Source organism: Tiliqua scincoides, chromosome 5, assembly GCF_035046505.1.
Source record: "Tiliqua scincoides isolate rTilSci1 chromosome 5, rTilSci1.hap2, whole genome shotgun sequence".
Lineage (NCBI taxonomy): Eukaryota > Metazoa > Chordata > Lepidosauria > Squamata > Scincidae > Tiliqua > Tiliqua scincoides.
In genome coordinates, this window is record NC_089825.1 from 43,347,868 (window position 1) to 43,375,827 (window position 27,960).

At 40.8% G+C, this 27,960-nt stretch overlaps 1 protein-coding gene across 2 annotated transcripts in view; it reads left to right on the forward strand.

Moving 5' to 3' along the window:
• The window catches only part of LOC136652179 (ubiquitin-conjugating enzyme E2 E2), a 184,854-nt gene that overhangs the window by 129,914 nt on the left and 26,980 nt on the right, over positions 1-27,960 (forward strand). For both annotated transcript variants that reach the window (XM_066629102.1, XM_066629101.1), the window contains one exon: positions 22,721-22,853. In XM_066629102.1, the coding sequence (XP_066485199.1) occupies positions 22,721-22,853 (133 nt within the window). The remainder of the gene's footprint in view (positions 1-22,720; positions 22,854-27,960) is intronic.

The window sequence follows — 27,960 nt, forward strand, 5'->3', positions numbered from 1 at the left end:
TTGTTAAGTATTGCCACTGCGAAATTACAAATATCTTCCATGGGTGAGTACTTTGTGATTCCAATGATAACTGTCCATTCCAGACTCCATCAGCTGTGGCAGGCATCTAGAAGAAATCTTTTGCAAATAAGTTTCCAGTGGTGATCATGTATGAATGCAACCTATATTGAATCAATGTAGCCTGCAGGAATGTGATGCAAAGGTGTCATTTTAAAGCTCAAAAAGCAGGTTGAAATTGATACTGGTTTAACTGTTCTTTCCTCCAGGAAAATGAGTTCGGAAGACATTTTTTGTTTGTTTTTCACCCTGTGCCTGACTTTGTTTTTAAAGCATGTCTAACTGCTTTTAAATGAGAGCTAATCCTAGAGAAGTTTCTCATTGTCTGTCAGATGAACAGGCTGCTCTGCCTGAACAATTTCATGAAACTTGAACTGCCTAAAAAGCATTAAAAATATCTCTGCTGCTGCTGCACATGAAACTTAGAATTCTAAAGAAAGGAAAATTCTTTGGAGAATTGAAGGTATTTGTTGTGAGCCCTCAGACTAAGACTCTGAGGACTTCTAGGCCAACTTTCCGATCACTGAAGCCATTTGACCTGGTGTTGTGTCAGTGGAGACCTCCAGCATCAAATGAAAGTTAATATCTATTCGGCAGTTGCCAGGCAGCTGACATGGTTGTCACAGAATTATAATTGCTGAAATACTATCTATTTAGGGGTCACAGATACAACAAAGGAAGTGTGATGTGTGGATGATTTGCTGTCTGTCTGTGCTGGACCCTATAACATGCCTGGCATTTCTAAGTGGTTAGACAAATTGCTATGCCCATGCAAAGAAGAGAATGCATATTGTGAAAGGAGCTCTCTAATTTACTTCTAATTAACACTTGGCCTGCTGTAACCACTGAAGAAAGGGTTACATTTTATTTTCTTAATGTACTGATTTATTAAATTGGTCAAAACTGTGTGGGGGGAAAAGTGGTGTGTATTTTTTTTAAGATGAACAACTATTTCATAGCGTTTAATGTTAGAATTTTAAGTGTTATGGAATTATCCATAAACATGCCAACTTTAGCATTGTTAGCAGGGGAAATAAGAAGAAGCTGTTTGGTTTAGTTCTTAAAGGGGGGGATATTTCCTGTTATAGAAATGCTGCTGCTATTCCTGTAGCAAGTATATGTTCTTGGATAATGGGAAATTCTCACAAAACATGAGTAATTCCAGGCATACTACAGTGCAACATGTATTGAAAACATACAACTCCGTGTGTGTCCCATGGAGTTGAGGGGAACCTGTGGAACAGCTTGTGATACAGTATGGAGGAATGCAGTGGGGGAGGGTGAAGACCTGTGCCACACAGGTGGAGGATGAGGGGTTATTTTCATATGTATCTTTGGATCTCAACCCATGAAAATTTGATGCTCATTAATGTGAGACTTATTTTTTAAATAATTTAAGTAATTATAGAAATGTAATAAGATATTCTAAATTTAATTCACATTTAATTAAATTTAAATTATATTTTAAAGATATTTAGAAGTAGAAAGTGGTCTGGATTGTTGGTCTTTAATTTTTTAGGTAATGATATTGTATACAAAATTGTTGCCTGGGGAGATCACGGTATTTCCTTTCACTTTGAACTTGGGTTCTTAGATATGTTAATATATACTAAACCTCCTATCCTCCTGAATGTTTTGGAAAGTCTTGTGGGTTTATGGGAAAAATGGGTCTTTAGTCAGTGATTAGTGTTTTTTGCTGGAGCACCAATGTCTTTTGAACTTGGAAAAAAGAGTAATATGGAAAACGAAGAACCTATTTATATGGTCATCTTAAATAGATTCCTTTTGTTCTAATTACAAAATGTTGTACTTGATGCTTAAAATAATAAATAAAAAAATAAAAAAATGGGACTTGTAGCCAACGGCTTGTACTCAATTGTAGTCAGTGGGGCTTACTCCCAGGAAAGTGTGGATCGAATTGTAGCCTAAATCTCATGCTTGGGCTTGCTGGGAAGACTTGCTTGCTGGGCTGTTTTGTTTGTGTCGGCTGAAGCACGGAGAGCCTGCACCATCTCAGTCTGAAGGGGGGGGTGATTGGGCAAACACTCCCTGGGTTTTTTAAAGCAATCCCCCCTGCCCCTGTGTGTGTGTGAGTGAGAGAGAGAAAGAGAGCGCCCCACCTTGCTGCACGTGTTCTGGCTACAGAGGTTTTGGGGGGGGCTCCCCCTTCCCCTCTTCAGCCTCTTTGCTGTCTCAGGGGCTGCAGGAGTGTTACTTTTCCTTGGAAAGGGGAACCTCTTCCATGGCTCCAGGGCTATTCCATGCCTGTTGGAGGCGGAGCCTTTTTGCCGTGTTTTGGGCTGCCTTGAAATGGAGCGAGACACCAGCACAGGGCAAAGGAGGCAAAAGTGTGTTCGACTTTCTGTTCCCCCCACCCCATTCAAATTGAGTCAAATCCAAAGATTAAAAATCCGTGGATAGTTTATTTATTTATTTAGAGAAGGGAAAGAGAAAATGTGCAAATCCTGTTCATATTTTCAAGATATAAGAGAGGCCAATTATTAAGCCCAATTATAATGGGGGCCAGATAAATTGCTTCCAGGGGCTTCATTTGGCCCACGGGTTTGACACCCCTGATCTAGAATGCAGCTAGTGAAAGCAGAAGCTGTTTTAAGACACATTGGCTTCTAAAGCTCAAGGCAGTCCATATTCAATTAAGAATGAATAATTGTGAAAATTATGAACAGGTTCTATATTGGGAAAGCTGGGACTTGCAGCCCAATCCTGAGCTGCCCAGCACGCAGGGCTGAAGCAGCGCCAAAAATGGCTGCTGCTGCAGCCAGCACACCCGAAGCAGTCGCCACTGTCCCCTCGGGAGAAGGGAACTTTTTTCCCCTTCCCTGGGTAAGGCGAGTAGTCCCACAATGTCACTACTCGATTCTACGGCGACCCAAGGGTTGGCGTAGAATTTAGAGCATCCATGTCAAGCAGACGACCCAACACAGGATCAGGATCCGGTGAAGCGCCTCCCTCCGGCCTTGCTCCCTTCCTTTGGCACGCCTCCTCCCCGCCCTCCCTCCACCTCCCCCCGCCCTGGAACACTTCCTCCCCGCCTCCCTTCATGCCCCCCACCTATCTCTCCACTTCCCAGCGGTCTGCGCAACTGCTGAGTGGCAGAGCTCCGGTGCTCCACTGGCACTAATCCAGCGCCAGCCAGGGCTGGGCTTGCACTGGCGCTCCACCAGCCCTGAGGGCCACAAACATGCATTATGGCATGTTTGTTACAGTGCATGCCAGTGGTGAACCGGCACGCACTGTGTAGGATTGAGCCCTCAGTTATAAATTCTTCCCAACAAGCATCCTACATAACAATAACCATATTCCATAGCCCACGCTACTGGGGACTACCTATCTATGAACAACCCAAACACAAGCAAGACTGTGTTAAACTTAAGAACAGGTGAACCACTACTCATTCATATCTTTATAGTGTTGCTTAAAATGTAACCATTAACCTGCTGCAGCTGATACCACCTCCAAAAAAAAAAAAATTACAACTGTAACTCAGATCTCTTCAACATGCCAATTAATTTTGAGTCCCCCGAACTTCAGATATTGTCTGTTTTTAAATGGAGCAGCATTTGTGAAATCGGATTTGGCGTGATGGTTTTCTTTTTATTTGAAATACCTCATGGCCCAATCCTATCCAGTTTTCCAGTACCAGTGCAGCCGTACCAATGGGGCATGCAGTGCATCCTGTGGTGGGGAAGCAGTCAGAGGCCTCCTCAAGGTGTGAGAACATTTGTTCCCTTACCTCAGGGCTGTGTTGTGGTTGCACCTGTGCTGGAAAGTTGGATAGGATTGAGCCCTCAGCCATTTGTTCCAAACAGCTGGTTTGAAACTCATGTCTGATTTTGTGTTCTGCTGTTGTTTTCTGTCTTAACCTCAGTTCAGCTGCTGCTGCCCAGCTCAGTGCTACATACATTCACTCTAATTTTCAAGTTTGAACAGCTACAAGCAGTGGGGTGATAAACCATAATTACAGTTTATCAAGTCAAGACAGCTCATTAAGCTACAGCCAGCACAAACTATGTTTTGAAAGCCATTGTGATTATTTGCAAAGCATGATATGTCAGTTTACACCAGTGACGTGCAATCAGGGGCAGCAGGAGAGGCAGAGCCTCACCTAACCTAGAAGTTTAAAAAAATTAAAGACTCAAAAAGTAAATAAAAAAGAACAAAAAACCATACCTTTTTCCTGCTCTTTCTGCTCCTTCCTTTAGCAACACGCACACAAGCACAGAGGGTACAAGGGGAGCTGCCAATCACTTCAGTCACTATCCTGGCTTGCAAGGGACAAAACAGGCAGGGATGTCTGTGCAATTAAAGCCTCCAGGGAGAGCTACCTCCATTTGTGCAATAGTAAAAAAGACAGCGTTTGTGTCGTCAGTATATGGGCACACTTCAGGAAGAATTCCCTGTGGTAGGCTAAACAGGCTGTAATCATGAGTGTCTTCCAATTAGGAAAAAAAAAAGGCAGGATGACTGCTTCCAATCAAAAAATAAGACACCTGGATCAGAAAACTTTGTGGAGGCAGGAGGAAAAGTTGCTTCTCTTCTGTTTTTAAAAAAAAAAAGGCATGCAAAAATTAGGGAGCCCATGCAAAAGACTGCTATGTATAGCAACAGGAAAGGCAATTTTTCCGTTGGTTCATGAGGCTTATGCTGAGCTCCTCCTAGCTCTGAGAACAGGGGGAAGAGTTTAAAAAAAGTAAACAAACATTTCTGGGGGGGGGCAGGCATGCATTTCAAAGACTGAGCATAAGGGGGAGTGAGAGGGAGAGTGAGTGTGTATTGCCTTTCTGGGCCTGGACCTCACCGCACATCACTGGTTTACACATCACCCTGAACCATGGCTTGGACTAATGTCTGAATTTGTGTTTTATTATTCCCATACAACTGGTTCATAATTAAAGAATTATCCATGAAGGATAATGTACAGAATAAGGAATACTGCAAAATCTTATAAGTCACTTTCCTTAATGTAAGCTGCTAGCACTGAGCCACGGAAGTTAAAAAGAACTGTAATTGATTTCTTTGGTGGGTTTGTTTTTTTTTAAGTACAGGCTTTGAACTGAATTGCTTTATTGTAAAAAAAATAATGAAATCATGTCCAGCAATTGTATAGGTTTGCCTGTCACATCTCATTTTGTTACATTATATTCTCTTCTCTGAAAAGAATAAAGCTTATAAATTTTTATCTAGGGGAAAATCTTTTGCCTTGAGCCTGTGAGGAATTTTTATTATAGCTTGGAAACTACTGTAGATATAGAATATGTATCCCTTAACAGTAAACTACAGTCCACTAACAGTGACATGATTTATATTTTTTTCATTGCATATACTTATTTTGTCTGTATTGATATTTTTACATATTTTGCTGTTCTTTGACATTCACACACATTTTTCTTCCTAAAAATATATCCTGCTATATTCTGTCTTTACCTAAATTCAGGGGCTGCTGTTCAGCTTAAATATATCTCCAGGGTTAATGGTCTTAATCTTATGGCCTCTTGAGTACAGTAGAAATATCTACCTGACGGGGAAGTTAAATGCATAAAGCTTAAAAGTTTGGTTTTACAGTAACCTGATCTAATTTTCTCTCATGTTAGATCAGCATGTTAAAAGCCTTTTGTCTCTGTGACAGGAATCAATAATGATAAGATAATATTCATACTGTACCTTCATTCAAAATTAGCTGGATAATATAAATTGTTGGTCTTGAGAACAACAAAACATGAAATGCTAATAATAAAGAAAACAGGGCTATTGTTCTGTAATAAGAGACACAACACTACCTTTTTCTAAATGTTGAGAGGCAGTTCTATAGAAAATGGAAAGAGTAGGAATACCCTAACTCAGTGATTCTCAAACTTTGAGGGAGCTTTACTCCCTCAGTAAGTCTTTGTGGGGGAGGGGCTACGGCAGTGACGCGATCCCCTGGATTGCTTCGCTGGGGGAGTTAGGGAGGGTGCTTTCCACTTACTTTTATGTAGGCAGTGCTACTGGAGGTTGCAGGGGGTGCAGGGAGCCCTGTGCAGCCCTCTACAGTGCTTCCCTAGGGAGGCTTGGAATCTTCAGTAAAAGTGGGCGCAAAGCACTTCTGCTTTGCAGGAGGTGCTTTGCACCTGCTTTTACTGAAAGTTCCAAGCCTCGGGGAACGCTGCGGAGGGCTGCGCTGGGCTCCCTGCAAATCCTGCAACCTCCAGCAGCCCTACCTACATAAAAGTAAGTGGAAAGCACCCCCCCCCTCACCCCCCTTAGTGACACAATCCTGGGGATTGCTTCCCTGCCTCACTCTTCCCTGCCCCTTAAAGGGACAGAGGAACCTTTACACCAGGGCTTCTCAAACTGGGACATCACGATACCCCAGCCTGTGGGCCCTGGACTCTTTTCCCTTAAGGGGCAGGGGGGAGGCAGTGACATGATCCCCAGGATCTCATTGCTAAGGGACTGCAGGGATGTGCATTTACTTACCAGTCCCTGATGCAGCCTCCTGGGGGTGTGGGGAGCCCTGCGCCACCCTCTGCAGGGCTCCCAAGTCTTCAAAAAGTGAAAGTGGAACGATCACGCTCCACTTCCAGTTTTGCGGAGACGAAGCACGATTGCTCCGCTCTCACTTTCTGGAGGCTGGGGAACCCTGCGGACGGTCACACATGGCTTGCCGTCCCCCCAGGAGGCTGCAGCAGGGACTGGCACGTGCATGCCAATCCCTGCACCCCTTCTTAGTGATGCAATCTTGGGGATCACATTGCTGCCTTTCTCCTGCCCCCGCTGCCTTCCCCGCTCCCCCGCAGCCACTTACTGTGGTCCTCAAACTCCCTGAGAGTTTGAGAACTGCAGTTTTTCACGAATTGGTGGGTCACAACCCACCAGTTTGAGAACCACTGCCCTAACTGTTTTGAATTTGATGCCAAGCTCCTGGGCATGTCATAGTCTTTATAAGAGTAATAAATACTATCATTTGAAGTCTAATCCAGGCTAAATTTTTAATTGATTCATTACAAATATCTTTAAAAAAATAAAAATAAAAGTTTGATACTGGGAAAATAACCATTATAACTAGTGTACCAGTGCCATATGTGATTGATACTCCTTTTTTTAAAACTATAATGGTCACTGTGAATAAGAAATAATGTGACATAAAGACAAACTATTGTTATAAAAAGAAAGGCAACAGTCTTCCTGCTAAAGCTTCATTGAAAGGAATGGTACTTCTCAAGCAATACCTGATGGATCACTCCCTTTCTTTCCCAGATAGACGTTTTAACATTTTTCCATCCTTCATGCACTTACATGCCTGCTCAGTTCTTAGAGACATCTGCAAAAATATTGAAGACTATACTTCTAAACAGAAGTAAAGCACATAAACACATTCTTACCAGTGTATTTGTAAAGACAGTTAAGTAAATTATTTACAAAATATTTATTTCCATGGTCTTTGCTTTCTTTTTGCAACTCATCCAGTGTTTTCGGTGACATGTACAAATGAGTGTTGTCTATGTTGGTACCTTGATAGTACACTTTTGCCTTTGCAGCTGTGGGGGTAGTTAAGGCAATCCTTGTTTACTAAGCAAAGTGGTACATTTTAAAGTGCTGGCTCACTGATATTAAACAGAGGGAAAACAATGGTCCTTTTTCATCCCAGTATAGCATTCCTCCAGAGACTGTTTGCTGGAGAGAGAGTGCGCACATGCTTTTGGAACAGAGAACCACGTTCTTATTCCCTTGCTTTGTAAAACTTCACTTTGCTGATATCTTGGTTGAAAAAGTGCTAAAGTTGAAAAGTGTTAAGAAAATACAGTATTCAAAATAATAACTTCATCGGGTGGCAGTTCTTAGTTACAGACCAGATTCAGCCTACCGTGGCCTTTTCATAGGCTTTTGGGGCGGAGGAGAATCCAGAACAATTTTCATCACCTTGTTTCCCATCATTTACCTGCCTTTTATTCTCAGAGTTACCTAATGAGGTAGACTAGGCTGGTAGGGGTAAAATCCTGTGCTTGTGTAGAGGCCCTGAAGTGAAAACAGGCATCAGCAGTTTCCACTGGAGCTAACCAGGCACTTGTGTTTGGTCTGATTTCCTTATAAGTTACCACTTGGCATTGGCTGGTAATGATCAGGCAAGGTTTGGTTATCCAAATGATGATCTAGGATGTACCTTCAGAGCTTCTTGCATCTAGGACATATAGGCCTCTTTTGTAAGTAGCATCCTGATCACTGTTTATTATTAGCCCCTGCTAACTGGGTAAGAGGCACTTTTTAAGTGGGTACTCTTATTTAGGGGGGGGGGGAGTAACTGGCCCTCCTTACCAGTGTCTTTTCTAGTGGCTGTCTGCTGGTGTTCTTTTGCATCCTTTTAGATTGTGAGCCCTTTTGGGACAGGGAGCCATTAGTTGTTTGTTTGATTTTCTCTGTAAACTGCTTTGTGAACTTTCCATTGAAAAGCAGTATATATAAATACTGCTAATAGTAATAATAATGATTAATATTTTTATACCACTTTTCAACAAAAATTAGTTTACATAGCAAAATAAATCGATGAATGGTTCTCAGTCCCTAAAGGCTCACAGTCTAAAATGAGGTACAGAAGAGATGCCAGCAACAGCATGGAAAATTCACCATGCGGAGGTGAAAGAGAAACAGTTACTTCCCCCCCCCCCATTAAATAGAAGAGGACAACATTTTAAAAGGTGCTTCTTTGTTCAAGTTTACAGGTTACAACTAGGTTGTTTCATCTTTAGGAGGGTTCAGGTTGTTTTGTGTGAGGATTGGGGAGGGGGGTTGTAACTGACACATAAGCAATTTCAAGCTCTGCCCTTCATATGAATAGTCTCGATTGCATCTGCCTTTTCAGAATGCAGCATGCACATGAAATGCAAGCTGTGTTTTTATTCTATTATCTAACAAATTGTTATTCTATTAAAAATAATTACTATTAATAAACAAGATTTTCTTCTAAAGGCAAGAATATGCATGTACTTGGGAGAAGGCAGCTGCTTTCTCTACCAGAGTAGCGACTTGGCAAGTACATTAATTTAAAAAAAAAGATTACTTCTATAAGAATAAAAAACATTGTTATGCTCCAGAATCTGTGACTGGAATACACATTCATTTTTTGTTCTAATTTACTGTTATACTAAAGTCTAGTCGTCTTTTCTTTCTGTTTTATAAAATGAAGAGTCTGTGGTAGTCTCAGTTAAAATGATTCTTCAAACCATATTAACTTCTGCACACGGAGTTACATAGGATTGGGCTGGGACCTTTGCCTGTTGCATTGTATTACATCCCAAAGGAAGTTAGCATTTGCAAAAGATGAGAGAGTGCAAACAATATTATTCATAGGAGGGATAAACTTGGAAGGGACATGAAATAGACTACAAATGTAATCAGTTGGTAGACAGTTCAGTATATTATCTAGCTAATTTTGAATATCCAAGCTGACAAGGAAATTGAATTCATATAAGATATGGTGAAGCTTCCAGAGGTTTGAGCCCTCTGTTCTTTTGTTGGCCTAAATGGCCTTGTGTATTTATCAGCACAATCCTAACTAAATTTCCCCCACCCCAATGCAGTGGCTCAGGCTACGCTGCAACCTGCAGGGCAATTTTGGCTGCTGAAGATCTCCTCAGGGTAAGGAGATATCTGTCCCCTTGCCATGAGGTAAGCTCCACCAGCCACTATTGGTAAACCCGAAGCTGTACCAGCAATATTACTGGCACAAGTCCAAGTTGATCCATGTTGGCAGATCAGGCCCAGAAAGGGTGATAGGATACAGCACATGCCAGCACTGCCAATCCCCCATCCCTATGCCACTTCAGCAGGCATCACTTTGCATGCTGGTGTCAACGGAAAGGCTCTGGCTTTCCCTCCAGCGCACTTCACACCTTTGCAGAGTGCTTTATAGAACATTTGCAACTGTATGCTGGTGGAGAGCAAGCTCCACCAGCACACCACTTAGGTAGGATTAGGCCATTTGTTCTCTTGGCAAGATGTCTCAGTGTTGTGCTATGCCCTGCACAGCTCAATAATGCAATTATGCAAGTGTGAATTCTTCAAGTAGGTTTGGGAATAGTACAAAGGAAAATGTATCCCTTTGAATCTGGTTTGGGCCTAATGTGTTTCTAGCATTACCCATGGACAAAAGTGTTTGGATGAAACAGCTCTGGTTCAGGCTACATGCACTTCTCTTAGCATTGATCTATTACAAAGCATGTGTGTCACAGGTAGCTCTACACAATTTGGGGTGTTGAGAAACATTATTCTCCTAGATGCAGTAGACACCAAAAGGCACAATCCTAACCAGGTCTACCCAGAAGTAAGTCCTATTGTATTCAATGGCACTTACTCCCAGGAAAGTAAGGTTGGGATTGCAGCTTTAGTTGCATTTCTGGAATGACTGCCTTTTTTTTTTTCCACCAGGAAAGTGAGGTTGGGATTGCAGCTTTAGTTGCATTTCTGGAATGACTGCCTTTTTTTTTTTCCACCAGCAGAGAGTGTGACATTGACAACTTCTTATATAGTAAATATTAACCAAATTCATCAAGAAATAGCTATGAATGCTTCCATCTCTGATGAGGAGATGCTATCTTAATGGTTTATTAGAGGCAGAAGAAAATATTTACAGTAGCTTTATATGAGATTTATCAATGTGATGAGGTTTAGCTGTAAGAGTAGACACAGTGATTGTGAAAGTCTGAAAAAGATAACACAAGATTACAGAAACATTCTATGTGGCTGATTGCCATTTCAGTCTGTTTATTAAATCTGAGAATGTCATGTTGAGATAAAAATTTCAGTGCTGGTAAGTATGGCCAGATTGAGAGACCAACACATAGTGAAGGATAAATATGGACAAAGATTTAGGCTGTGATCCTAAGCATCTTTATTTGAAAGTAAGTGCCATTGGAATGATTATAGGAACCAGTGAAGCTATTAAATGGGATTTATGTTGTCCCGGTTTTTCGTGTATTTTTCTTAATGGGAAATAAGTTCCTTTTGTTGACTTGAAATATAACCTGCAGTTTATATGAGGGTAAGAAAATAAGAAAATGTAAATTATATGAAAGTAGACAGAGAACATTGAACTATTTGAATGAAAGTTCTATTGAGCAAATCTTTTCCATCCACTTTTCCCATCCAAGGAGTTGCATTTACCCATCCAAATCAGGCTTTCCTGACATTTTGTATGTCTTGTCAAATTATCTGCCATTCCCTATCCCCCCCACCCAAGTGTTCATCCTTGCTCTCCCAGAGCACAGCATGGTTGTGAAGTCTCCGTTGTATGCACACAGAAGTACACAAGTTGTAAATGATTAAAAAGCAGAGTGGTTACAGATATTACATAGATATCGTCCAGGCAGTTTTCCAAATGTGCAGCTATTTCCAAGTTCATCTAGCATTGTAAAGTTTGAAGGTGATGATTGCATAGTGAAGTTACATGAGATGTATGTACAAGCACAACTTCCACAGCATCTCCATCAGATGTTACAATCTTGCACCACTGCCTAAACCAAGAAGTAAAGACTAACATCCCATTTTGCTGGCTGTGTGGGATTGTAACACATGCAGCCACTCTCAAGGCAACTGATAATTAACATCAGACTCTTGCTGAGAAAAACAAGAGACATGCGCAGCAGCTGTAGTCCTCCAGCAGGTGGGCATAGTAAGAGTTCCTCCTCTCCTTACAGAAACTATCAGCTTAATATTAATAAAAAAGCTAAATTTAAAAAATAAATTATTTGTGATTTAACATGGTTTATTCTTGACTATCCCAAGTTCATTGTCTTGGATCAGTATGTAAGAAACTTGAACTCTGTGATCTAAAGATTTTTAAGGCTCAAAACTGGTTGCAGCTTGAGATCCAAAAGTAGAACACTCAGAGCCCAATCCTGAGCTGCCCAGGGCGTCCAGATTCGGCGGCAGAGAACAGCTGCCACTGGATCCTGAGCGCCCCAGGCTACTGCGGGAGGCACCTCGGGAGAAGGGGATTTTCATCCCCTTCCCCCAGGTAAGGTAAGCAGCCGTGCAATGGGGCTACTCACTTTACAGGTAAAGGCATTCGTGTAGGGCGTGGAGCCCTCCACAAGCACATTGGATCCTGCAGAGCGTAGGTCCATGGACCCGCCTCCCTCCCTCCCCCCAGACAGGCCTCCAGCCCGCCCCCTCTCCGCATCACACCTCCCCCTCCCTCTCTCCACCCCCACTGACCTCCCCCCCTCCCCAGAACACCTCCTCCCCACGCCCGCTTACAGTGCCGAGCTGTGGAGAATGGGCGACCGCCCCGCGCTAGCCCAGCACCAGACGGCGCTGGGCTAGCACAGATGGGAGCCCAGCAGTGAGGTTCGCAAACGTGCCTTACAGCACGTTTGCAACAGTGCTCGGCGGCACGGAGCCATGCCGCTGAGCACAGGATTGGGCTCTCAGTTGTTTCCCCACAGTGAACAAGCTGTTATATGCTTTTAATTTTTTTTGAAGAAATACATGTTTGGCTGGGTGAATGGATTTCTCTAGTAAAGATTCAAAGTGCAAGGCAGCAATTGTTTGCAAGAAATTCAAGCTTGCGGTTGACAGTCCTCTATAATTTAAATCTTCTGTGTTTCTTATGTTCATAAAGACATTGTGTTTTTCTAATTGTCCAACACTTAGTTCAGCCTTTTTAATAGACTACAATATGTCTCTCAGATAATCTTTAATATTATCCATTTTTTTACTTAACAAAGAAATAAGCATTCTCTCACACATTCACTTTTTTGCATACACTGTTACTCCAAAGAAAGTGAATTTTGACTACTAAGCACCATTGAAACCAACAGCACAATCCTATGCATGTCTACTCAGAGGTAAGCCTCACTGATTTCAATGGTACTTACTCCCAGGTGTGTATAGGATTACAGCCCAATTTGTGACTAACTGAAGTGCCATTAATTTCAGTGGGATTTACCAATTTGGTATGCAACTCACACTTTGTTTAAAAAAACAACTAAATATTTTGTTTTCTTTCCAGTTTGTGTTAACATGCACCAGCTTCTCCTTTTATGAAGTTAAAATTGTACTTTCTATTGCTCCAACCAATGCTTCAGATCAGGTGGTGGTACAGAAGCAGTTCAAACAGTGACAGACCAGGGTTTTAATTGTCTTTAATAGTTGAGTTGAAACCCAGTTTCAGTGCTGCTGCCACCACCATTTTATTTTGAGGCTCAGGCCTGCACAGTTTGAATTATACTGTCAGCTAAGGTACCAGTAAATCCTGGAGACCTTGTGTTTTGAGACATTGCTTTGCCAAGTCCCTAACCTTCTGCTCACCTGCTCTCATCTGCTGCAACACTCTCTCTGATCCTTGCTTCCTTTTTTCTCCATCTGCGTTTCTAAATTGAATGCATACCATTGCTGCTATTCATTTATTTAGTACAAAAGAAGATGCCCTAAATAACTGCTACTTGTAAATCAGTAGAAGACCCAGTTTATACCATCCTGACCACCAAAAAGCTCCATGAGGATCATGGATGTTCCACCATACTGTTTACATAACATGCAAATGTGCACCTACATAGATGCCCTGTTCATATGATCTCCCCCCTTTTTTTTAAATCATGCAAGTGAGGCTTCCATGCAATATGGATTACCAAGCTTGCAAGTACAGTAGTATTGATGTAGTGAATGCTTTCCCATCATGTCAAGCTTCTCTCCTTCCCTGCCCTGCAGTAGTTATTGCTATCATCCAGCCTGCTCTGAAAACTTGAAAGTTTGCTTATTGTGAAAGCTTGTGAGAACACATTTCAGTTGGTTCTCATAAAGGCATTGCTTTTAGACAAATCTGATAGTTTATGCCCTAGCAGGCTAACATAATTTGTCTACAAAGAGTTTCTTGACAGGGAAACTGTTGTGCTCTTTACCAGCAACGTATTTTTCTCTTGTCTCACCTTCTTTTGTTGAACATTCAGACTGAAAAAAGTTCTGTGAACCCTGAAAGCTAGCTATTGCTGAGCCAGCCTCTATCCATTTTCTTGTTTTATCCTAGCTGTAACTAATCCTGCTGGCAAATTGTGGTACTGCAGCAGGTTTTCAAGATGTAGAGCAGTGGTTCCTAAACTGGATTAAGAAAGAAAGAAAGAAAGAAAGAAAGCAAGCTGGAGACTGTATTTAGAGGAACAGACAGAAAAGTGGAAGATAAAGACCTGTAAGTGACAAAGGAATAAAACTCAGTAAAAATCAAGAACAATCATAACATGCAATTCTTTTGCTGTAAAACTAGTGAGACAATCAGTACGAACTTGGATTCATCACTCCAGTACGTCATTCTTTATTATCTTAAATGTTTTTGCATTATTAAACTATTCCTTCTAAGTACAGAGCTGTTCCTCTTGAGCATAGTGAGCTATCAAGTGCCAAATTAGCTTGAAAAGAATCCTTACATTTTGCACACTGATCACACATTTTCCCAATTCACACACCATAACCAAACCATTAGTTGGCTGTTGGAAACCTGTTTCAGACTTACATTCTTCCTCTTTCCCTTTCCCTCTCAGGTGTTACTCCTTTCAGCATTTTCTTGTTTGTAATAACCATAATTGTGACATCTGAATTTTGAAAACTGTGAAAACAATACTGTGTCTGCAAACTAGAACTGGAAAGGACAGTTTGAAATCTATTTTGGTTCTGAGGCATCCTGTTTTTGGTAACAGTCATTTACCTGACAAAGATTCCATGGCAAATTTGAGTTTATGGTCTCCCTGGCAAGAGTTTATGTACTAGGATGAGAGTACTGTGATTGGCTACAGGGTTCATTCCTATGCTCCATCATAATGGACACTCAGGGAAAAGTGGGAGTATTCAGCATTGTTTTGTTCTCCATCGGTAAATTCACCATATGGTGAATATGGAGCCCCTTTTTAAAAAGTGGAAAAAACGGGTCTGCTGCTGGGGAATGTGTGTTGGAGCTTTCTTTGATCACTCCCTGGATATCCCCGTCCATCTGTAAAGAGGGCAGGAGGAGTGGGAGGGATGGCAAGAGAGCAGGGATGGAAGCATCAAGAGGGAGGAGGGTCACGAGCAGCAACTGGGAGACTTACCAGGATGACCTGATCCTTGCAGCTCTACTCAGAAGTAGTCCCTTTGCAGCTGCTCATTCAATGAAGGTCCACCTCCCAAGTAACAATACAGCCATGCCTGCAAAGCGCGATTACTCCTCTGCCTCCTCTCTCAACCTGGGCTGAGTTGCCCCCTTTAAAAAGCCAGCCATGGGAAAAACGGAGGTGCTGCCGGGGGGTGTCTGTCTGTCTGGAGTTCTCTTTACTCAATCCCCTGCTGCCCCCTTCCATTTGTAACAGGGCAGGAGGGACTGAGTGAGATCCGGGACAGAAGCAGCAAGAGGGAGGAGGGTCACAAGCAGCAATTGGGAGGCTTACCGGGACAACCCTATCCTTGCAACTCTACTGAATAGTAGTCCCACTGTAGCCATTCATTCAATAAGGGTTTCTCCTCCTGCTGCCCTCCGTCTGCTAATCGAAATAAGAGAATGCCCATCCTTTGCCCAATGATCATCCCTTCCTTCCTATCAGAGACAGGAAAAGAGAACCCAGTCCTTCCTGCTCACATTAACCCTTTCCTGCCTCCTGACTGGAACTCCCTGCTGCTTGCTGTTGGAATGTTTACCCCACAAGGTTTTCCATGCAGCTAAAACAGTAAGCAGGCACCCCCAGACACAGGCAGACTTGAGTCAGCATGCGTGGGGATGAGTGCCAAGTCAGGGAAGCCCTGACTCGAGTCTTTTTCAGAATCTTCCATGCATGTGACTCATGAATTGCTGGGTCAGCCAAAATCACGCAAGTTCAAGTCACTGACCCAAGTTCCAACACTGATTATGATTGGCATCACTGTTGACTAACATAGTTGCAATGAACAACAATATAGGACTTCATCATGAAAGGATACTATTCTAGATATTTTCACCTTGCACCACTTCCCATAAGAATTCCCATTATCTCTGTAATCTGGTACTATTCTCCTGCACCATTTTATTTGTCTTTGGTTTACTGTTCTAGACAGCTCTATCTCATAATACATTTTTTGATTTGCACACAGACAGTGTGAATGATGGATGAATAATTGAGAATTTGAAAGGATGCTGGTAAATTACACAGGCCTATAAAATTGAGGGTCAGAAAAGTTTTTCCCAAACTTTATGGTGGTTTGATATGAATTTGGGGTGCTTATTCCAAAAATGGCCTCCGTTTTACCCTATCACATCTAGTTTTGGAGATATAGTATAGCCTCATTAGTGAATGGTTCAAGCAGCTTCCTCCTGAGAAAGCCATGGTGTAGGCTTCCTCATGAGGAAGCTGCTTGAACCATTCACTAATGAGGCTATACTATATCTCCAAAACTAGATGTGATAGGGCAAAACGGAGGCCATTTTTGGAATCAGCACCCCAAATATACCCAGGAATTGGTGTAATGTTTAAGGAAGCAAAATGTGTGTTGGCCTGTCATCTTTAGAAGAAATGTATAAGCTTCTCTCTTCAAACCAACGTAAAATCTGTGGCAGAACTCTCTCCATATTCGAATATCCACAATGTACTTCCATGACTACAATTTATATTACTAATTGCAGCATGGCATTGGCGCACCACAGTTTGCTAATGTATTGAGGATGCATCCCTAGGGAATACAAACTAATATATAAATAGCTTGTATCACCAGTTTTGAGACACACAAATCAGTAGATACTTTTTAAATGATGAGTCATTGCTGACATCAGATCTTACATGTTCATGCAGTATCTCTTTAGCACTGTGTTACAGATCTTTAAGAAGTATTCTAAATACTGGAGGGAAACATTCAAACTCTTTATCAGTACTTAACATTAACTGTCTTATCTTTATGGTTCAGCTGTTTCCAGCTGGATCTACAACAGGCAGTATTATCTTGCTATTGAAATTGATTAATTTAACTGAGGTTGACAGCAGCAACACACATAAGACTGAACTGCCCCAGCTCTTAGAAGGATTAGCCTGCCCTTTCTCAAAATTGGTGTCCATTTGAATCAGTGTATAGAAAGATAATATCATTTCAAATGCTGAGATGATTCTTTTGCTTTCACTGAGGTCTGTGGTTTATTTGCCAGTATAATCAGTAAAATGGCAGTATAAATCACATGAAGTATAAAATGCTTGGGCTTCTGTGTATTCAGCAGATGTCCATGCAGAGAAGAGAGCAATTAAATCCTCCTGCACTATAAACCAGATAGAATTATTCTCTTGCAGAGGACATGCACATATGGGAATGTTCTCTAGAGAAGCCTGATGCCTTGTCACCCTCTTGGGGATTGTGAGTGTATACGTGGCTTAATAATTGTGAAAAATCAGGAAACAAAAAAATGAACTGTTTATTAATGTGCAGAAAAAAATTCTTAGGGGCTGATTGCTGTCTGCTTTTTGGGTATAGCTTGTGTAATTTTGTGTTCTTCTATAGGAACTTCTAAATTTGTAGAAAGTTTACAGTTGCAATCACGCACACACTCAAAAGTGGGTTCCCATTGCAGTTCAGTGGGGCTTAAACCCAGGTACATGCACATGCTTGCTAGAAAGCAAGTTCCCTTAAGCTCAGTGAGATTTGTCTCTGAAATAGACCTGCTTAGGTCTGTACTCCTAGTGTCCTGTTGTGTACTTTTGTAATTGTACTTGTATTTATTGTAGGACTAAATTAATTTATACACATAAATGAATTCAGTGATTTATTTATTGCAACATTGGAGTATTTTACCTGTAGGATTAGTTAATTACAACTAGAGGTGCAATCCAAAACCTCAGGTTAGGCCAGCACAAGTCACTTGTGCCAACCCGAGGGTGTTGCACATGTGCCATAAGGCACATTTGCGCCAACTTTAGTGTCAGGTAGGCCAGTGCAACTCCAAGCACTGGCCTCCTCATGTCAGATCAAGACCTGGCAGGGTAAGTTTGCATCGGCCGAGCTCAGTCAACGCAGGGGTGTGGGTAGAGTGGGGAGGAGGCGGCAGGAAGGCATTTTGGAAAGGGGGGAGGACAGGCAGCAGTTATGCCGGATCCTGACCCCGTTCCTGGGCAGCACAGAGCCGTCTCTGGCTAGTCTGTTCTACTCGGATCTGCGCCGCCTCCCAGTGGCTCAGATCCGAGTAGACCCATTGGGGCCAGTGCATTGTGACACGGGGTAAGGGGAAAGTTTTCCCCTTGCCTTGGGTTGCATTGCTTTTGGCCCCACACTTGCACTAGATGCAGCCCACTGGCCTGCTTGCTCCAGCGCAAATCAGGATTGCGCTGTAAATTAATTATTGTAGTTAATTTAGTCACAACTAAGGCTGCAATGCTAACTCACTTTCCTGGGAGTAAGTCCCACTGAACACAATAGGACTTACTTCTGAGTAGACCTGGTTAGGATTATGCCCTAAATTAGTTATTGTAGGGTTAGTTAATCACAACTAAGGAAGTTTGTCAAGACCAAGTCCCATGGAAATCAACTAGCTAATAGTAACAACATAATTTGCATTTCTCACAGGGCCTTTGGGAAAGAAAGTTCAGATCTGGAAAGTGTGAGCAATTGTATTTTGCCATGTCTTTGCTTGCTTCAGTTGTAATTCATTGTTGTGTAATAATCAGCAATTAAAATGATTGTACTTTACATAAGGTAAATATATTGTGCAAATGGAGCCTTGCATACTGCTTTGGTAGACTGATTTTTTATGATTACTGCCTTCAGCTTTTGTTGTAAAGTGGGAAAAGAACAAGAAATGAACATTGCTGTTTCTGTAAGATCAAGGACAGGCAATGGAGAGGAGTTTTCTGCATAACTCAGAAACGTTGCTTATCCCAGATGATTAGGGCAGTTTGAGGGTATGAAATAGTTTTTAAACTTTTAATGTATTTTAATTAATTAAAAAATTTTGCGGTGTTCCAGTTTTAGTTCTTTTTACCCAAACCAGCTCATTTTGACATACTCCCCACTTCTTTTTTATATAGGAATTCATTATCTGATGTAGACAAGACTTTCTAATGCACCTTAGACTGTGAAAAGGTTTTGGACCCATCATTTCTTTAGGTTGATAAAGAGTACGTTAACCACCTTAATGCTTAGTTCACTAACAATTAAACCTCCCCAGACAGGTTGGGATTGGTATTTCCATAGATTGCAGAGGTGTTGTTAATTATTAATTCTCTGGTTTATTTCTTACAGCAGTCTCAGCTGTGCATTATTATTCAAAGGTTAATGCAAACTGAAAACTGGGTAAATTAAATTCATTTGGCAGCTCGTGGCCTAATATAGACATTGTGAGATGCAGATGAGTTGCAATGATGTTGCCATTTCAGTTATCCATAAAGTCTATTTTTTCCTTTAAAATAAAAATCATTTTTTAAAAGAAAATCTTCTGTCAAGACTTCATAACCTAATAGTCTCAACATTGTATTTATAAGGAAAGTATGCCATTTGGAAATCTATAAAACGTTATCAGCTATTACAGCAAATTAATGCAGATACCATGACTAATGAACTGATGCACTGCTTTAAGGAACAGTCATCCAGTCATATGCAAGGAATCATTTGTGCTGAGATTTTATTGAAGGCAGCCTGAGGAATTTCAGGTGAAATAAGACTTTATTAACTTTCAGTGAAGAAAATGAATATTTGAGAATTGAACATGGCATGATGCTATATAATAATTGCAAGCTGTTGCAAGGTGTGAGGCATAGGCAAAAGCTATCATTTGTTGCTGATATAGTTCCTTTTCATATCCTGTTTAAGGTTATTTTGCAATTGTCGCAGATTCCTAAGAAATACTCTGAAAATACAGGGCATGTCAAGAAAATGTACACAAACTTTCTAGTGTAAATTTATTATGCTATAATTCACATGTATACAGTGATTCTATAATTCACACATATATTGCATATGGTGTGCACAGAAGCTGTTACCTGACTCAGGGCGCAATCCTAACCCCTTATGTCAGTGCTTTCTGAGGCCTTATAAGGGCAATGCAGCTCTGAGGTAAGGGAACAAACATTCCCTTACTTTGAGGAGGCCTCCATGAGTGCCACCCAACTGCAGGATGCACAACACGTCCCATTGGCACGCTGTGCCAGCACTGGAAAGCACTGACATAAGGGGTTAGGATTGCGCCCTCAGTTAGTTAATTAGACCAAGTGCTCACAGTGTTCCCCACTGGTATGTATACATCGCTGACATTGTTGTCTAAGGGATTTGCAGACATCTACCAATGTACATGCTGGGGTAGTTCCATGCATCTCTTCAGTTGTTCCGCTTAGATGTTAGAATATTGCAAGTTTTTTTACATGGAGGTACTGGGGACCCTATAGCCACAGATTCACTTATTGATGGATCAGGTTCGCGGCCTCCCCCGTACGTGCCTCCTCTGGAGGGTCCTCTGAGCCCTAAAATGAAAAAAGTCACTTCTTTTTCATAAAAGTGATGTTTATAATGCCTTATAAGGCATTAGGAGGCCCGGGGAAACCCTCCGGAGGGTGCAGAGGACCCTTCAGAGGCAAGGGGAGCAGACCTTACCTTGCCTCCAGAGGGTGGGGAGAGTTTGCCAGTATTCGCAATTTCAGTCACCGCTGGTGGTTCCGGAATGGAACCCCTGTGAATACTGGAGCATGACTGTGTATACAAATTAGAGCTCACTAAAATGTGTCTAAATTTGGGGGTAGGGGAGCACCCTGTATATTGTGTTGTATTGTAGTAGTAGTATTTTTTTTCTTTCTGCTGAAAATTATTGAACAGTCCAGAGGACCTTCGAAGGCAAGGGGAGCAGACCTTCCCTTGCCTCCAGAGGATGGAGAGTGTTTGCCAGTATTCACAATTTCAGTCAACCACTGGTGGTTCCGGAATGAACCCCTGTGAATACTGGAGCATACCTGTATATATGAATGAAAATGGGTCTACATTTGGAGGGAAGCACCCTGTGTATTGTATTGTACACTGCAAGTAGTAGTATTTTTTTCTTTCTGCTGAAAATTATTGAACAATCACAATTAGTAATCACTGACAATGATAATATGATTACATTGGTAGACTACAAACTTAGAGGCAACTTGAAAATCTTTTAAATATCAGAATTTATTACATGTGGGGACAACACTTAAAACAGAAATATTTTATTCAACATACAACATACAACAACATACAACAAACCTTTATTAGGCATATAGTTTTACAACTAATATCTCCAAACAGTCATGTATGAAGGTATATATTAAAAGAGAGATAGAAAATAAGAGTTAAAACACACCAGTTTGCTTACACAATTACTCCAAGTTGCTTAGAACCAGCAACTTAGCCCGCTTCAAGTTGCTTACATGTAGAAATTTAGCAACTGGAAGGGTCACAGATTCAAATTCACCTGCCAGCAAAAGTTGTAAAGAGGTGATCTCAGAGAAACCTTTTTTGTTTCCAGATAATGAGGGGAGATACTGGTCTCTGAGCACCTGATTAAAAGCACAGTGCAGAACAATGTGTGGAAGAGAGTCTACCTCTCTGAGGCCACAACTGCAAAATCGTTCTTCCTTCAGGGCATTTCTAAACCTACCAAGTAGGTCATTAGAAGGCAACATGGTTGCATCGGGCTAATGTAAAAGCCCTCCTTTCAAAGGGGCACTCTAAGAAGGACAGGTATTTTGGTTGTAGATCAAAGGTATTGTTAAGATGGAAATTTAGGGGTGAACATTTTTTTTGTGCTGCAGCCAAAATCTCTTGCCTTTCTATGTCTATTAGTCTTGTTATCAAGAGCCTGATAGAGGTCTCAAGTGTAGCAGCTCCTTGTAGATCTTCCTCGAGACCCATTTGTCTAATTTTCTTATTGAATAGAGCTAAGCAAGGAGAATATTTTATTCAATATTCCTGAATGAAGATAATTAACAGAAAGGGACAACAGAAAAATGAATGTTAATGTGGTGTTTATCACAGCAGAAGATCCTGCCGCTAATTATGCACACTGAATAAAAAGACAGATACTATATTAATTCATGTTTTTACAGAAGGCATATTTTCAGCCCCTTCCCCCTCCCCTTAGTCTCCTCCAGAAAAAGAATCCTTATTGTCAATACAGACAGATAGGTCACTGGCCACAAATGCTAGATGTCAGAATGATCATCAAGATGCTTCTTTAAGAGCTTGCAAACTGCCAAAACAAGTTTGGACTATCTAAGTTTCCTTATATGCTGCATTAATATTTACAATTTTTTAAAATTCAGCTGTTTTAATGCGAGCATTTCCCCTTTGATTAACCCTTGATTTTCAAGATGTTGTAGTAATTGTGGAATAAAGTAATCTTCTGTATTACTGGAATAACTTGTATGTCAGAAAGAATGTTGTTTGTCATGGTGCCAGGGTTTTATGGTCACATATCTTGCAAAATAATGTTATTGCAATGCCACCTAGTGATAAGGTGAATGACAAGGTAAACTAATACAGAATGTCTTACAGCTGTGTCTTCAAAAACAAGTTGGAGCTAAGGAACCGCAAATGACCTCACATATGTAATGAATTAGAAATAGATTCTACAGTGTGTTTTGTCATTTTTAGTGCTGATGTGTTTTCAGAACCATAACTTTCAAGAAATATAACTGATGTGCAGTTGCTTTTTTGCAGTTACTAAATATTCCATGCTTTATTACAGTGCTGGACCCAAAGGAGACAACATTTATGAATGGAGATCAACAATACTGGGGCCGCCAGGTTCTGTGTATGAGGGAGGAGTTTTTTTCCTTGATATTACCTTCTCAGCAGACTACCCTTTTAAACCACCTAAGGTAAGGTGGGGGGGGGGATTAACACTTACCATTTGTATTTAATATTTTTCTGTAGTGATTTTAGAACTGCATTCTGGTATACAATTTGTGGATTTCATTTTCTAGAAAAGCAAGTGTGCATGATTTTGTGGAAAATCCTTATCGCGTTGCATAGCTGCTTCTAAAGTTGTACATGAAATAATTTTAAATATGGGGGCGGAGCTAACTTTCAGCGAAGTTGCAGTGAACTTTGGGGGTTCCCGAAGAGACTGCGAAATAGATATGTTTTCATGTGCCTAAACAACTAAGGCACGCTTCGGTGCCAGGAAGACGGTACAAAGAGCTGAGAGCTTGAACGGGGGGTCCTTAGAAACAGGCGATTTCAAGGATTTCTCTCTGTTTTGCTCTGTGCTGAATCATATCTATCCCGGGCGACATCTTTGAGAAGCTCGGAGAGCTGAAAACCCGTCCTCCCACGGCCTAGATACAACAACATTGCAGCGAAAAAAGCTATTAAGAGTGAGTGAACTTGGCTCGTTAAAAAGTTTTACTGAGAACTGTAAGTAAGAAGTCTGGAGGAGGAGGAGATAATTCAAGATTATTCACGCTGGCCATTAGCCACCCAGGGGGGGAATAGGTGAATTGGTATTTCCCCTGCTGGAGTAAGTACAAGATTATATTTTTTTTAAATGGTATGTACTGAAGAGAAATAAATAAGTAATCTTCAACGAAGGAAATAAAGTCTACCTTCATTTTCCCAGCAAAAAGCCTTTATTTAAGCCTGGACACTGCTGGTTTCGGTTTCTCAGCAAGAGGCTTGAATTTTTTTTTTTCTTTTGGTCATTTAAAGGCATACTAACCTAATTTGACTGTGGATTTGATTGACTTTTTTTGGATATAAAAATTTGGAAAGTAGCCCTGGATACAAAATTAGAAAGTAGCCCTGCAGGAAGTGGCTCGAGTTGGTGTTGATAAAAATGGCTTTTGAAAATCTAAAAGATGATCGTGAAAGCCAGGCCTTGTTGGTGGACTTTCTGATGGATTTTAGAAGAGAAATGGAGCAACAAGTCAGAGAACTCTCTGAACAAATTGGGCAAATAAGCTCCTCCCTTGTAAACTCGCGGGAACAGATTATAAACAATAGAGAAGAAAAAAGAATGGATCAGATGTCAGGTGAAGTTAAAGAAGTGGAGCATTTTGAAATGGGACACGAGATGGAAGAAGCAATTGTTATAATAACTGGGAATCTTAAGGAAGAAAAAAGAGGAAATGTTCAGAGAGCAAGCTGTCTCAAGAAGAGGAAGAATTTATGGATTGAATTCAAGAATAACAGAATGAAAAAGAAGAAAGAAAAACAGAGAGGGGGACTTAAGAAGAAAAAGAAGAAGTGGAAGAACCAGTAGGAGGACTAAGAGGGAACACCAATAAGATAGAGTACAAAGTAAACAATAAGAAGAAGGGCAAAATGGCTGAATAATAAATAGAATTTTTTTTAAACATATTAAATTAAAATAGATGTAAATGAAAATTTGAAATATAAATATTGTGGAAATTAAGTGGTATTAAGATAAATATTTTATTAATTAGATTAAACTAAAGTGGATGAAAAGGGAATTTGGAATATAAGTATTGTGAAAATTAAAGTGGTAAATATATGAAATAAATTAGATGGAACTGCAATTTTGGAATATAAGTATTGTGTAAAATATAGTGGTATTAAGACAAATAAAAGGGTTATTTTATAAAAAAGAAGGTAAAATAAATTATAGATGTCAATTTATTTTGGAGAAAATATTAAACCTGTATTTTGGGTTAATAAATATGTGGTGGATAAGCGAAGTATAATATTATTGTAATTGGAGATATTTGTTTTTAGATGTGATATTAGAAATTAAGAATCAGATAAGAGATTGTATTTTAGAGGTTAGTTTAGTGGTAAGAAGAGTCTATAAGTAAAAATTTGAAGCTTTTTTTGATTGGATAGTTATGGAAAATGATGTATAATATGTTATAAGAGATATTGAAGGAGGTAATACCATGGTAATCGGAGACTTCTTTTTTAGATGTCATATTAGAAATTAAGAATCAGATAAGAAAGATTTTATTTTAGAGACTAGTTTAGTGGTAAGAAGAGTGTATAAGTAAAAGTTTGAAGTGTTTTTTTTTATGATGGGATAGATAAGGTTAGAGGAAAAATATGGAATGTTAAAGTATTAACCAGTTGGGTTAAAGAATATGATAATTTTTGTATTGATTATTAATTTCGTTTGGATTAATGTTTGTTGTAATCGATGGCCACCACCCTCGTGTGTAACCTATGTAGTCCTAGCCCTAAGTCTATCCAATTTTCCTTACCTGTATCTGTAATAAATAAATAAAGCATTATATAAAAAAAAAGAAATAATTTTAAATATGATTATTTTGAGCTAATTTGAAACAACTGATCTCAGGAAGCTTGATTGCAGTCTAATCAGTTGGAATACTAATATTTTGCAGTTGTATAGCAGTTTTGGGGTATATGAAGTGCTTCACAGGTATTATCTTGATGTTGTCCTTACAAGGAACCTGTTAAGTAAATTTTATTATTTCCATATTGCAAGTAGAGGTGTTTGAAAACAGTATTATTTATTTTACTCAGGAGTTCATTGTGTTCAGTAAGACTTAGGCTGTCAACTCAACAGAAACAAATACCTCTAGGGAGTAGGGAAGTAGATTGCCACTAAGTGCAAGGTTTTGGGGGCATGGACAGTGATGATCCACTTCACTCAACTTTCTCCTTCCTTACATTGTCCCTTTAAACTTAAAGAGACCACATAAGGGATGAGCAAGGATGAGGAAACAGCCATTAACTTAGCTCCATTCTTGCAGTCTTATTCAAAGGGACTTTTCTATTTAAACAGAAGGTGTGGGAGAGGCTGGGAGTTCTCAGCATAACTTGCACTTCCTGTTTTGTTTGTAAAGGATTGCGCAGGAAGGAGTGAAGTAAGTGGCTGCTTTTTATTTTTCTTTCTGGGTTTTTAGGTTCCATGCAGCAGATCCCATTGGGCCATTCCCATCCTGTATTGATTTTTTTTTTTTTTTTTTGGAAGGGGGTTGCTTTTTGTTTTGTTTTTGCTGAACCCTGTTACTGTGAGGAAAATAATGTGCATGAGTCATTTATTATTTGGGGAACTAGTTTTAAAAGGAATACAAGTAAGTCAACAAGATAGTCTCTTCTCCTTTGTTTCTTATTCCTGTTATAGTTATAAAGGATCCGTAGATATGTTGCTCTAGGATGTCAGGTGATAATACTTGATATATTATTAAAGGGTAGGTTATATGACAAGAGAAATAGTTATCCACAGGAAAATAATGAGGCGTACATACATAGGGGACTGATATCAGAATTAGTTGACATTTGCTAGTTCTGTATGTTGCCATCTTTCTCTTAAACTATGACATGCCAACTGTCTTCATTCACCATTATAAATAACTTCAATAAAAAATAAAAACCTGAAGAATATTATCAGTGTTTTATGCTTTCTGTATCCCCAGCAACTGACTTGCAGTGAAGCCCTCGGGGAAACACCTCCTGAGTTAGAGTCAGTGTCAGAAGGTTGCCACTCATCTCCAGATAATTGTTGCAGTCAATTTTAAGTTGAGAAACCACACTTTGAGTTATTCCACTGCAAACTTCATTCCTGTGTATTAAAAATAGACATTGGCAGTGAAAAACTTTATGAAGTGGAGTTATATAATTAAGAAACTAAGGGCCCAATCCTATCCAACTTTCCAGCCACAATGCAGCCTCAAGGTATGGGAACAAATGCATCCCCACCACAGGATGCAGTGCGTGGCCTAACTTGTGCTGAAACAGGCAGGTCGGCAGGCCTACACTGTATCCAGCACAAGTTTGGAACTGACTGCAGGTCAGCCTGGGGCAAGGGAAATAATTCCCCTTACCCCGGTAATATTGCAGCAGCACCAATGGGGCTGCTCGGATCCACACCACCTACAGAAGTGGCACAAATTTGAGCAACCCAGAGCTGCCCTTGGCTGCCTGGGTTTGGGGCTAGGATCCAGCATAAGTGCCAGATCCTGGCCCCGCCACCCTTCCTCCCCTCCACCCACAGGCCTGCCAACACCCACCCTCCCCCCACACTGAAATGCCTCCTCCCCTTGCCTCCCCACATCCTCACACCGGGCTGAAAAGGCCAGCACAAACTCACCTGTTCCAGAGCCCACAGCAGTGCAAGGAGGCTGGTTCGCATCCTTGCGCCAGCCTCCCCAACTCTAATGGAGGCGCAAACGTGCTTTATTGCCCAGCACAAGGGACTTGCGCCAGCCCAAGGACACTTTAGGATTGTGCACTAAACTCCCTTCTTGTGCTTGATGGAATTTGCAGGAGCCATTATTGATATTACAGGTCTGACCTTGTTAAACACGGACTTTTTATACACGGATTTGTCTCAACACGAATGGCCACTGCAAATGAGAAGAATGTGTTGATCCATGGAGAAGGAGAAAAACGCACCCCTTTAAAATCACAGTTTAAAAAAACTGCTTTTCTTACTGTTGTAGAGAGACAGTCATGCAAGCAGTCATTCCATTCTTCAGCTGAACCAGGCAAAGGAAGGGTCTCCTTTGCATTTCTCATTGCTTACTGCCAGCCCAATCCTATCCAACTTTCCAGCACAGGTTCAACCACAATGGAGCCCAGGGGTAAGGGAGCAAATGTTCCCATACCTTAAGGAGGCCTCTGTGACTGCATCCCCAACACAGGAAGCAGTGCATACCCCATAGGCACAGCAGCACCGGCACTGGAAAATTGGATAGGATTGGGCCCTGCCTCTCTACAACAGTAAGAAAGCTGTTTTTAAACAACAATTGTAAAGGGGCACACTTTATTTTTTTAAACTGCTGTTATTTAACACATTTTATGGTATCAGCAGGGAGTCCCAGAATCAAACCCCTCATGACCTTATTCCACTAGGAGAAATGGAAGGGCTAAAACCTGAAAGTGGGTCTTTCCATCTATTTTTCCACTGCTTTTTTATCCATTGATTTTTTTTTATCCACTAGGGTGGGGGTGCCCAAACCCCAGGCTGGGGGCCACTTGTGGCCCTTAAGGACTCCCAATCCGGCCCGT